Consider the following 13,896-nt stretch of genomic DNA (forward strand, 5'->3'; position numbering starts at 1 on the left):
CTTTAGGAGTCGCTGAGAAGCAGAGCTGATGCAAAAAGTCAGGCTCTCCAGAGCTCCTGCCAACTGCTGCGTACCCAGAAAGGTAAGGTTTTGTAAAGGTGCTGCACAAAAATTCTGTGTGCCAAGCACTTTCAAAGGGACTGCAGCTTCCCACGGACATTAGCAAACAGGTATGTAACATCACAAGTGTTTGGAAGTGCAGTGCTCAGCTCAGAAAGCAGATCAGAGAAAACAGAGTAAGCATTCATATCTGGTCCTGCACTTTGATAATCCCACCTCACCACTATAAATGCTGATCAATGACTTTCTTTTCTGATCAGTTTGGGTGACTTTCTGAAGGTGTAAGGTCATGTTACTGACAGTGAAAGAACTTTAACAGGCTCGCTTTCAGCAGACCCAGCACAGAAAATGATCATTCAGATGCTACTTGTTGCAGCACATTAAAACCTGGAGCTGAGAAATTAAGCAACAGTTTCAAACCACGCCTCCACTAGGTTCATAGGTTCATAGGTACATTAGGTTGGAAAGGACCTACAAGATCATCTAGTCCAACCATCCTTCTATCACCATCTCTACCCACTGAACTACTAAATCAAATCCCTTAGCACCTCATCTAAACGCTTCTTGAACAGCGCTAGGGATGGTGCCTCAACCACCTCCCTAGGCAGGCCATTCCAGTGCCTGACCACTCTTTCAGAGAAAAAATGTTTCCTCAAATCTAATCCAAACCTTCCCCGGAGCAACTTGTGGCCATAAGTTGTGCCAGGGAAGCCACTAGAAGACAGAGGAGTTCTGTATCCTTGCAAAACAATTCTAAAATAGCATTAATTGCACTAAGATGTGCAGAATATTCTCCCCACTTAACCTGACAGCCATGGCCCTGCTGGTCACAAAGGACTCCTGCCAACTGGTGGCACAAAGGAGATGTGGTCTATTCTATAACAGGCAACAATATAAACACTGCTCCAGGACCCCATGGGAGTGGAGGAATGACGGCAGATTCCCTTATCCTCAGTTTTACACTGTGGGAACACACTCATAAAACCAGACACTCATCAACACAGAAATCACCACTGCCAAAACACACTGTTCTGTTTGCAACCAACCACCCTGCAGGAAGTCATCACTGCACTGTGAGCTACCAGACCCAGGTAAGGAGTCTTGAGCCTGCAAAGGCACTGCACAGCATGAGGTCAGAGAGTTCACGGTTCTCAGGATGTTGACCAACCTAAGGTACTCAATCAGAAAGAGCACACATGCCTATTTTCTTCCAAGGGGTACATGCAGACTCTGATTCCACCATGTGAAATGTCCCATCTTGCATGCAGCTATGTTGTGTGACAACCACTGCTTCATTTGGAGTTTTTCAGTTAATTCATTTAATAAAAGAAGTGTGTGCTCATCTGGCTGGCAAGAGCTTGCATATCCTGGGAAAGGGGAAAGAACAATTTTAACAATCATCATTACAGATACTGAAAGGCAACAATTGTGCCAGCACCATTAGTCTGCACAAGCTTACTTGTCCCCTGCAAAACAATATTTCAGCATCAATTCATACTTCTTTCTCAGACCCTGAATCACAGAACTATACAGCCTTTCAGAACTGTAAAAAAATATCCCAGACAACCAAACCACTGTTTTTCCCACACACTTGCCAAAACATGCTTGCACCATGTTCACACATGCACGTAGAAAGTATTGCCCACTGCACTGCAGATAATGCACACTGTAAGACAGTAAAGATGAGAGAGATTAAAAGCACACCAGGCAATAAAGATCAAAGCACAACTCCTAAATATTGTGTCAATAAGTAAAGGACAAAAACACTATCTTATTCACTGTTTTAGGAAATATATGAGCAACACCTGCACTGATAAAACATGCAGAAGAGGTGAGACTGAGTATTACTGCGCACAGAACAGATCAAATAATGTTCTTAATAGATGAGACTGGAATATTATGCAGCTGTAATAGCTTGTTCTGGCAACTGAGAGGAAATCAGCTCGAAAACATAAGGGAATAAAGAGCAGTCAAGAACAATTTATATGAAGAGTTACTACTAATTACACAAATGTGATTTCTTTTTCTCATCAGGTTCAGTAATAACAGGAACAAAAAGAATTGCTGTTATCGACTGATCTGCATGCCAGGAAGGACAGAGGTCTCTTTCCACACCTTTTTTATCAAAGAATGGTTGGAAGGGACCTCAAGTACCATCAAGTTCCAAGCACCTGCCACCAATTTTCATTAGCCAACCCCTAGATCACGTTGCCCAGGGCTCCATCCAACCTGGCCTTGAACACCTCCAGGGATGGGGCATCCACAGCCTCTCTGGGCAGCCTGCTCCGACATCTCATCACTCTATTTATAAAAACCTTTCCCCTGACATCTAATCTAAATCTCCCCTCCTTTAGTTTACATCTCCTTTGGTTTTAAACTATTTGGTCCTATCACAATCTACTCATGTAAAAAGTTGATTTCCCTCCTGTTTATAATCTCCCTTTCAAAATCCCAAGGCTGCAATGAGGTCCTTCTGCCACCTTCTTTTCTGCAGGCTGAACAAGCCCAGCTCCCTCAGCCTGTCTTTGTAGGGGAGATGCTCCAGCTGTCTGGTCACCTTCGTGGCCCGCTCACGGGCTGATCCAACAGCTCCACATCTTCCCTGTACTGGAGGCTCCAGGCCTGGATGCAGTACTTCAGATGGGCCTCATGACAGCAGAGTAGAGAGGGACAATCCCCTCCCTCTCCCTGCTGGCCACCTGTCTGCTGACTGAGCCCAGGATACCACTGGCCTTCTGAGCTGCACGAGCACCCTGCTGGCTCATGGTCAGTTTTGCATCCACCAGGACCATTAAGTTCATCATCACGGCTACTCCCAAGGAGTTCTCCCAGTCATAGATGGGACTGCCCTGACCCCAGCACAAAACCATATGGCACTACCTCACTTGAGACTTGGAGATATTTTAATAATTGTAATGCAGATACTACAAAAGCACTAAGCAAGGGTGGGAAATGTACAGCATGCAGCAGAATTGCTTTCTCTCCTGCTAAAGGCTTTGAATAAGAGGTATTTCCACTACCTACCAAATTTTGCTGAATTTGACAATGAAGTTATTGGCAAGTAAGTACAGTAAATAATTTTAATGGGGCTTCCAAAAACTTATCTTGTGTTCCCCCTTGGAAAATAATGTCAAAAAAGGGAAAAACAAAAAGCCAAACAAATTGTATGTCTAAGCACTCGTTGCTATTTTAACTCCAGTCTGTGCCAGCTTTGCCTCAAGCAATGTTATTTGTGAATACTTGTAGAAAGATCATCAACCATAGCGTAAATTGTAAGTTCTGGAATACTACATTCCCCCTTGTTTTCCCCCAGGATTACCTGCTGTTAAATTTCCCTGGTTCTTCTTCTCTAGCATGATGGAAGTCCAAGCTCAACTCTGCATCAATGCCAAGACCACAGTAATTGTTCATCATTACAATCTGTTAAAAAAAAGAAGTATTATTTTCTCAAGACTTACACTTCTAAATGCAGAGGTTCTAAAACTTTTCAACAGTAGCAAGAGTTGCAGATGATTCTTCCAAGTTATTTTCATCTTGACAAATTTAGGAAAACATTTTCCAGAAGCACAGCACTAAAAATAAAGCAGTTGTTGGTATGCATTGTCATTATTTCCAAATTATTATGATTTTTAACATTTACTCTAAATTGCAAGAAACACATGTAAGAAGGCAGACATAAAAATAAATGCAGAAATAAAGCCAACCCAACTTCTCAAAGCAATTCTATGCAACAACTACATATAACTTACTAAGCACTAACACCAGTACTATTTTTGGCAGCAAATTGTGCCATGGAGTATGGAACTTGACTTCACCTACTCAAATGCATTTCAAATAGCTCCCTATATAATAACGACAAGGTTCTACAGATCTCTGCTATCTCCCCTACTGATTATTCCTTTGTATGCCATCTTACTCCACAGCTTTTCTATACCAGACCTTGATTCTCACACCTTTAATCTTTAAGGACCAGGTCAGGCACACTCAGGGCAAATCTATCCCTGTCTCCAACCAATAAAAATACCTAGAACAGGAGCAACTTAAGTTCTCTGACTGACACAATGCCTATGATTTTCCATCAACTGGACTAAAATCTTAGACGAGGACTACTGTTACTATAGTTTTCTCCTTTCCTTTTGATACCCCATCTTCTACCCTACTTTTTGATTCTGTCTGAAAATAAACAGAACCAGTATCCACAAAAATTCTGAAGTTACCATCAACAATCAACACTTTCACTTTCCTGAACAGGAACAAGAAATGCAAACCAATGTTCACAGCCTTTCCCTCCAAAAATATAAAACAAATGCTGTATATATAGACACCCAACAGCAGTTAAGATGACAGGAGGATTTACCTCCTCTGTATTTTTTAACTACAGTTGTTTTTTTGCTCAACACTCCAGTTTCACTAATCTTCTGGGATGCGTTTGGCTTTCCTGCAAAAATCTTTTCTTACTTGAGAAATCCATTTCTTCCTAAGCAAAGCAGAAAGGCATGCCACTGACATGTAAATCTCTGCATAAGAGTGCTATCAGATCCTTTTTGCCAAGCAACAAAGAAAGGGGTTCTGCAACCAACCATCCCATCAGAATTGAAGCACTGGATCTAGACATACACTGTGTTCACTAAGAAATAGCTCACTAAGGCCCAAGCATGAGATAAGTGACAATAAAAGATTAACTCTGACAATAATTACATTCCTTCTGACTCTCAAGAGGACAGCAGCTCCTGAGAGTCAAACCTGAGCTCACCTTTGGAGGCTCAGGTTCTGCCATGCTATTCTCAGCACCTTCAGCAGGCTCTTCAGCATCCAAGAGAATAGTCCAGCGGTCCATCAGAACGTCGTCTGCTTCATCCACAGAAATCAAAATGGAGTAGGGATCCTCCCCACTGTAGCCAGCTCCCCAACGCAGGACTCTTCCTAAATCATTACCTGGGCAACAATGAAGAACCCAAAATATGATAGCATTCTGTAAGTTAGCTAAAAGATTTCCAGATATTGGACCAGCGTACAAGCTGCATGCAGACCAGACAGCAGAGAGCTAGCACTGGGGGCTAGCCCACACACTGGCCCAGTGAATGCCTCCCTCCGAACTCCCAGCTGGACAACTTCTGAAGAGACAAAATGAAGGAAATATTTACTGAAGGCCACATGCATTTAACCTTGTGGCACGCAGACACCTTCAGACTGGGTATGAGAGGTCAGATCCACACCTTACTTGAAAATAAACTTCTAAAGAACGTGGGCCAATATCTGCTGAACATGAACCTCAGTGTTGTGAGAAAGTAAAAGCTAATACAACTCTGAGCTACGTGGGATGACGTTTCTGCTGTCTGCCTCCGTGTTTCTATCTTAATTACTCAGAGCTTGTGTCTGCGACAGTCACTCTTGCCAGCAATTAGTCCTTTCAAACACAACACAGAAAAGCCATGGAGAGTGAAGACTGGGTATTCAGCATGCACTGAGTAGTCCTCAAACTAGCACTTGTCCCAGTACTTACCCGTTCCTAGAGGCAGGATGGCAACAGAAGGCTCTGAGCACACCAGTTTGTGCCTAATCTCCTCCAGCGCGCCAAGAACCCAACCCACAGTGCCATCCCCTCCGCACACGAGAACTCGGAAAGAGGGGACTTTGGAGAACATATGAAACCTCCATTTAGAAACAAAGCAAAGGGGAAAAGAAGCATTACAATGTAGTACAAGGAAAGCAGTCTCTACCTATGTTATTTAATGTAACACGAAAATTACACTCGCCTATGGTTTTCTGCAGCTGGAGACCAATTGTTAATCACTTATTTTCTCACCAAATAGACTTTACCATTCACAGGTTCCACATGAACATCCATAATGCTTTATATCTTCCAAGAGGTTGTGAATTTTTTTTTTTTACTTAGCCATTCCTACATTGCCAAGTGTGGAATTCTAATAGAACTACTTCGTAGTACTATTTTATTTGCTCTCACTCCTTTTGGACTTTCATCCTCCATAACAGGACAGCCAGCAAAACAATTTTTATTCACACTCCACAGCAACGAGCAAGTAGAGGCATTCTGCCATACAGCTCCAAAAATACATTATGGCAATGCAAAATGAACTAACCAGCACAGCTGCAGCCTCAACTACCTTAGGAAGACAACAACATTACACAACTCTGACCAAAAACTTTTGTGCAACTGCATAGGTGGCATTTCTCCCTTGAAAGCGTCTGTTCCAAAGGTCGTGTCACAAGAGTTCTTTGTTAAAAATGCACTGCATAACGAGGCTACTCCGAGTAGGCTGCAATCACTGCTTTCAGTTTTACAAAGTGTTACAAAATGGTGTAGATTAAATCTAGTAATCAGTTACTGCCTCCCTGCAATCACATTGTGTTCTGTTCCTCAGACTGAGAAATGCTGCAGCTGTGATCAGGCAGTCTCCATTAATTCTGCAGCTGTGGCCAAGTTTCAAGAGTCAAAATAGAAAATTATATTATACTTCCCTGTTGAGTTTTCACAGCACGTTAGAGGAAATAAAATGAGCATTTTCGTAAAGCAGTATGAGATTTCTCTTTTGGTATCCTTTTATTTATAAAATATTCTTAATGATAAATATACTTGCATTACTGAAAAGTACATGTGAATTTCCCAGGACTGGGATCTGTTAAGACTTGATAAAAGTACATAGATTGGGAACTAATCTGTTCTCTACAGAGAAGAATAAAGTCTAGGCCTGTTTAAATAGCAGTACGAACCAGTCTGATCCACTACTTTCTCATCCAGGCAAAGAACAGAAACAATTAATAACCTTGTATGAACAGAATCTGATCCTCCCTTAGAAAGAAAAAAAAAAAACACCACCAGAAAATACCAAACAAAGTCACATCAAAAACTCACCCAGGCAAAGGACCACCATTGGTAAGCTCGAAGACCTGATGTGGATTCAGCAGCTTTCTAAAACAGTACAGCAGATCCCGACCTTTTAGACCACCACTTTTTGGATTCACAAATACAAGAAGTGGCCAGCAGTTCTGTGGTATCTTGGAAGCCTGAATGAAAGAAGAAAGAATTAGCCCAAAGCATGACTAGGCAGGAAGATTACTACTGCATCTCAAAAGTATTTCCTAATACTTCCCTGATGCTTAGCAAAAAAAAAAAAAAAATCCAGATTCAATATATAAAAAGACTCAACATCTAGACAATCAACAAGGCTAGCAACCTACTGTAGGAAACCTGCTTCAGCAGGGGGGTTCGACTAGATGATGTCAGGAAGTCCCTACATTTCTGTGGTGCCTTCTTTACACCACTGTGGAAGCCTCTGCTGAAGGGCTCTCAAGGCACAGAAGTGCTGCAGGCATCCTGCTCCCCTCCAAGAGCCACAGTGAGGGCAGAGCCTGCAAGCAGCACAAGGAGATATGCTGAGACAGCCAACACACAGTATGGGGATGATGGGGAGAAATATCCCCCCTGGACTGGTCTTCAAACACCCCATCATCCATGCAGTGACACAGTTCATAAATGACTCTAGAAAGACTAGGAAGCATGAAGACATCTTTTATTCATCCTATCACAGTAAACAGGTAAACCAAGCTGTGAGGTAGGTATGTGTTAGAAGTCTGTTAGGTATGTCAGCAAGTGTACTTTGAAACAGTAATGTCTGCCACAGTCCCTCAGTCACAGTAATTTGTATTTACAAACTGGACAGCATTCAGGAAACACTAATTTGTCAGGTAGCTGACAGGATGGACCCAGGAAGCAACAATGCTTCATGTCAGTTTAGACATGAATGATGTAGGGGGCACTGAAGTCGCAGCATGATAACAGCTTGCAAATATGGGAAGATAACAGCTGAACTGCTACAGAGGGAAGAGGGAGCACCCAGATAGTGTCACAGCTGTTGTCTGTGCTAACTACCAGGACTGTGAACTGACCCTCAAAGCTGGAGAAATTAGGCCACTTTACCAAGCAAAAATGGAGAAGGAAACTGGCTTCCACTGCTGAGATAGCCACGTTACTGCTGCATGTGAGCTCAGATGCTGGAAAGCAAACAACATCTTGGGGTTTAAATATTGATTCAAGAAATGTCCTGCAACGGTGCTTTTGTGGAAGAGCCAGGCACTAACCATGTTCCAGATATGTTAAGGTAACACAGCTGCATAAATATCTGTCTTCTCTTCCATCAGCTATGACTGCCAGGCACAAAGAGAAAACGCACCAGGAGAACTGGAATGCCAAGCAGGTGAGAAGTGTGACAGAGAAGAAACACATTTCTTCTCTTGCCCCTTTAACTTCAGCCAAAGACAGACATCCTTGGGCACAGACATGACTATTTTGGCTGGCAGAGAGTCAGGAGAGACCAGAATATTTTCTAGCTGCTGGTAGAACAAGAGACGAAGGTGGCAAGGCTGATGACACAAGGAGAGACAACCCAACTCTTTCCCCTGAGCAACCAGCCTCACCCGTGTTGCAAAGAATGATGAGTCCTAATGAGCCTTGCCTGCACGTTCAGGCTCCATTGGAAAAGGGAAAGAACACATCAAAGCAAGCCCAATGAATAAAAACTGGGATACATTTATGTCTGTTAAATAGATAGCAAGGATGCTTGTAGCCAGTAAAAGAAATCTAAACTAAACACTGCCTGCCTGCCACAAAAAGGACCTCTGGCATTTTAAGGTGAACAGCTCAAGGATCCAAAAAGAAGGGTAGACTTCACCCCCTCAAGCTGCTACAGACATTACACAAACGGTATACAAATATAATACAAACAGCAGACAAAGTTTGGCTTTTCAGTCAAGTCCTTTTTGTTACCCCATCAGCCACGTTCCACTACAAAGGCTCCTGACAATTCTGCCAGTAGGATAAGGCAGAGAGATGCCGAAGGGAAAAGCTGCTTCCTCCCATTAGGGCAAAGTGCTGCAGCTACTGCTCTGCCCTATATTCCCACCTAATCAGTTCCTGCTTTTATCTCTTCAAACCTTTTTTACTTCCTAAATTTGAAAATTCCATCTCCTGTCATTTTACATTTCTGAATAATACAGGCTGTCTAGAACCTCTGCAGTGGGCCAGGACTTGGAGGCTTGTGGTGTTTAAAAAACCAAGGGGTGGGAGGAAGAAGGAGGTGGAAAAATGAAATAATAAATATTCAGCCACCAAGTTCAAAGTAAACAAAGACTTTTACAATGAAAGAATCAGAGAACAGAAACCAGCCCAAAACTTGCATCAAATACCTTACTAGAACATGGATGGGAGCACTTGATTACCTTTTCTTTCTCAGGAAAGTAATCTTTAAAAATACTGATTGTGAATATTTAAAAGAGACATTGTAAGCGCATGTTTTGTACTGCTTGCTTTTACAGACAAAATCTACATACAGGGTCAAAAAAAACAAGCAACTAAAATGGTTCACTAAGAAATTCAGGGAACTGTGCTGATTTTTGAGACAGTACATTCCAAGATACGCAAAAGCACAGCTGTGTTTTGGAAAGTGGTGTGAGAGCTTACTCAAGTACATATAAAGCTGCAAATATGTATTTACAGTTTCTGCAGAACTGCCATCTAGATTTCATATTTCTCCAGTGTCAATACTGTTTTGAAAAAAATAAAAAGAAGTGCAACATCTACCCCAACTGCTGCTAAGTGTAACAAACAGTAGCAAAGAATGCCTGGAACAACCAAAATATCCTCACTTAGCATAAACGGAAGAGTCCTACCACACAAACACATCCTTGTTCAAAAATCTTCTAGCATGAATGTGCAGCAGTAACCATTTAGGACTGAAGGTGGCTATGCAGACTAAACCAAGTATCCCAGCAAAGGATAAAGCCCTCTCAAGTGTGCTTACCCACACATTTAATTTCCTTCTCACCACTGCTTGTGGTTAAAAGGATAAGGGGTGCTGCTAAATTGCTCCGAAGGACCAACTTGTAAGAAAACTACAGCTTTTTTGTAGGGGTTTTAAGTCCCAGAACAAGCTTCCAGGCTTGCATGGCAGAGCAGAGTGCCCTCCAGTTGCTTCCATGCTCTGCTGGAGTGGCCATGCCTGCATAGTGGCTGTGTGCTGGCCAGCATTCAGGAGGGAATTCACTATGTTTCTCAGAGGCCGCTGGCGAACAGCATGTGATTTAGGCATTCCACAAATCACTGCACATGGCTTAATTTGTCAGGATCTGCGCAACGCAGCTTCAGGCTCCAGCAAGATATTTATTACTCATGCTAATCCCCACTCTGCTGCGCGTACTGTGTAATCACATCCAATGACAACAGGGAACAAGGCGTTCTGTACCCCAGGCCTGCCAGCACAACACTTAAGGCCTGTCTTCCAGGCTGGTGATCTGCTTCCAGAAGCTGTGGAAATCTCTAAGCCAGATAAAAACTGAACTTTTGCAAGAAGGCTGCCTACAGCACCTCCCACACGCAAGGACTCCTACATCCATCCCCCAGCATCAGACCCCCCCACACCTGGCTGGAAAGGAGGCCTTCAGTCTGATGAGAAACTGAGCAAGGTGTTGGTGCAACCAGAGCCAGCAGCTGTGCCACACCGCAGCACCTCCAGGAACTGGTTCTTATCCTGGGGGAAATGAACAGTGGCTCAAGGGTGGGAAGTAACTCTCTGCAGGACTTTGGCCAAGAAGGTGACTAGCAGCTGCTGGCAGACGTGACCATGCCACATAGGAACTGTAATAGGTGCACCAAAACAAGTGTGAGTAAATCTCAAGACACAGAGCAGATGCTCACATTCCCCTTTCCTTTTGTCTTTTTACTGACTTTTAAGAAGGCTGCTTTTGCTCTGTTCGTTTGAAGTTGTAATTTGGAAAAACCATTCAGTAACCAAAAACACTGTGGCCTTTCACTTATCACCAATTCCCATGTCAAGATTACACATTAGAACTTCGTTCCCAATTTCCTCATACCTCATTCACAGGACAAATGACAAACAGCACGCGTCACTATCCTACTCAATTTTGTGAAAGTATTTCCTTGCTGTATTTAAATGATTGCACACACAGTGCAAACAAGGGCTGATAGTGCTACAGAACAGCAAGCTGGAAAGCAGCTCAGCAGGTCATCTAGCCCAACTGCTACCAGAGCAGGCTCTTTAGTTTACCCCAGCAAACCACTGAACCATGATATTTGCGTGGCCTAAGCACAAACGGACAGCACTTGAAATGTTAATGAGGTTTACTCTCGGCTCATTTTGGTGAGAAGACAAAACATCACTTATTTATCAAGGATAACAACTGGTGTCACCTCTAAGAGCCAGAGTCAAAATGGCAGTCCAGAGAGTGGTGACGTGAATTCTCCACAGAAGAGAAAGTTCTAGATGGAGCCCTCAATGAGTAAAGTGCTGTGCCCTGCCTTTTGAGATAGGAAAGGGGTGATCCTTCTGGGGGTCCTGGAAGTTGGATTACCATCAACTGACCACCAAGTCGTGGTGCTGACTAAGATGAAGGGTTGAACTTCCAGGGTTAGGCTGCCGAAAAATACAGTCTTTCTCTTCCGACAGAGTAAGACCAGGCCCCATACCATTATGAAGCACACTGCCAATCATATGGTGTGTATGTACAGTCCTTCTCTCATTCTTTTATGTTAGAAATTCATCCAAGCAGTCCCCCCAAAAAGATTTACTATGAAATATCTTGCATCAGGTGAATTACAGCATTATCCATATTTTCACTTCGACATATCTAATGTCAGAAATCCAGACACACAATCAACAGAGTAGAAAAATATAACTTCACACACTACACTACATCTAGACTCATCTTTGTGCTTCATTCTTTTGTTCTGCTTCTGGTAAAAAGCAGTGCTGAAACCTACTCAGAAGATTTGTTTGTAATCATCTCATAAAACATAATGCCCACAGCATGTATAAGCAGAAGGTTTTCTCTTCTTTTTGAGGACAAGTAGCTTGTAATATTTCCAGCTAAATTTAAGCACTGCCACTAACATCTACTTAAAATAAAAAAAAAATAGTCATTGGAAAACTAAGACCAGCACAGGAGTATTAGAACTGTAGATATGTAAGTGTGCGACTACCAGCCTTGAGACCATCCCACATGAAGCTATCTCACAGTTCCCACTGTTGTGAGTATTCATCTTTCTCTGAAGTTTTAAAGAAGTCAAACTAAGGTTTTCAGTTCTTCTGCTATAGAACAAGTCTAGAAAGTAACAGCAAGATGATCATCAGAAATTGATCAGGGCTACTCTGACTTATGGACAGAACCTATATTACCTGGGTTCAGAATGACTTTGTTCAATGAACCATTCCCCTTTTTCTATCCCAAATCTGCTTTATTAATACAAAGCCTATTAGGAAACCTCGTGATTCACAGGAAAGTGGGTTGTAAACACAAAAACATATCAAAATCAAGTGTGAATCTATGAAAGGACTCTTACATGAGGTACAAATCTTTTAGAAAGGGAGAGAGATTTTTTTTTTTTTTGAACTGCTATGGAATTACACTAAAACTGTGCCCAGCATTTTCATCTTTGAAATCAATAGGAGAAATATGAAAATGCAGTTTTTATCCCCTTTACAGTTGTGTACTCATGCTCACAGTTCTTCACAATTCAATAGTACAACAAGCAACTTAAGTAACAAAAATATATGAAATGCATTATTCTTCCTCTCACTACTTACTTAGAGTCACTGTAGGGCCCTATGAAAAATATGTGCTTTACTCACTTCCAGAAATAAAACAAAAACAAAAACAAAGAGTGAAGGTAGCATTTCTAATTTGAGGCACAAGTTTTAAGCTCAAAAACAACTCTTACCATAACTTCTGGAATCACCACAGCGTTCAGAGGCTTGTCATTGACAGTTGTGTCTTTAACTAGCATATATATTCTTTCAGCTTCAGAAAAACATGAAATTTCGAGTACAACAGCGCCTGTAAAGACACGTTTGGACTACTTTTCATATTTCCTATTATTAGAAAATCAACAATATTGAATCACAGAAAATGTTTACTTAGGATATTTTTTCAGTAGAAGTTATTCTATAACACTTCTGGTTGTTAGGTATCATTAAGCTGGGCTTTCTGTTTTGTTTTTCAAGCTTTCCTTCTTATCTCCTAACACATGCCAGATTTTTAACAAGAAGCAGTTCAAGGACATAAAGAATTTCAACACAGACTGACACATATTTGAAGACTTCCTCTGGGATTTGCAAGTATCACACATAATCGCTTCATTACATAACAGCCTGTTCTCAAGCTGTAGAAGTGACAAAGCTATCAGATTTCATTTTCTATCTCATTATTAAAAATCTGGTAGTACCATTCACTGCCAAATGTCAACAGGAATTATCACAAGCAAAGACTTAGAGAATCATTTTAAGACCTTTAAAGTCTGTTTAGGTCTTCCATTGGAATCCAGCACATAATACCAGCACTTTAGTTTAAAATAAGATACTCAGTAAGGAGGACAGACTTAAAAGACAGAGCACGACAAGATCGAAGACATAATGGACTGCATGTGAAATAAGATGGCAACAGAAATTGGCTGCAACAAAAAATGAGAGTTATAAAGTGTCAGAAACAAAAATATTCAGAAAGTGAATAAACCTCACCATTTTTACAGAAGCAAAAAAATACATACTAACAATAACATTAAAAAAAAAAAACATGCAGGCAAGTAAACTTGGTTAAATGAAGCAGTGAGATGTGTTCTATCACAAATACAACTGTTGTCCATTCACTGATATGAAGAGAGAATACATCTGAAAGCTTTATGTTTTTCCTAATGAAAGTCCGTATTGCTATATGGAGATAGCAAATACACATGGGAAGCACATGTACAATGTGTGCTTCAAAACAGCAAGATCCAAATAAGAGCTGTTTTGAAGGTAAGCCTCCCAA

At 41.6% G+C, this 13,896-nt stretch overlaps 1 protein-coding gene across 1 annotated transcript in view; it reads right to left on the bottom strand.

Annotated features, from left to right (window-relative positions):
* The window catches only part of DGKQ (diacylglycerol kinase theta), an 83,083-nt gene that overhangs the window by 6,674 nt on the left and 62,513 nt on the right, over nt 1-13,896 (bottom strand). Inside the window, exons 15-19 of the mRNA XM_065745624.1 lie at nt 12,812-12,927; nt 6,935-7,086; nt 5,564-5,712; nt 4,814-4,995; nt 3,380-3,480 (exon numbers count right to left, since the gene is read on the bottom strand). Coding sequence (XP_065601696.1) covers nt 3,380-3,480; nt 4,814-4,995; nt 5,564-5,712; nt 6,935-7,086; nt 12,812-12,927 — 700 coding nt within the window. The remainder of the gene's footprint in view (nt 1-3,379; nt 3,481-4,813; nt 4,996-5,563; nt 5,713-6,934; nt 7,087-12,811; nt 12,928-13,896) is intronic.

The sequence above is a fragment of the Cyrtonyx montezumae genome, unplaced genomic scaffold, assembly GCF_038088225.1.
Source record: "Cyrtonyx montezumae isolate F1298 unplaced genomic scaffold, pur_monq_1.0 scaffold_36, whole genome shotgun sequence".
NCBI classification, from domain to species: domain Eukaryota; kingdom Metazoa; phylum Chordata; class Aves; order Galliformes; family Odontophoridae; genus Cyrtonyx; species Cyrtonyx montezumae.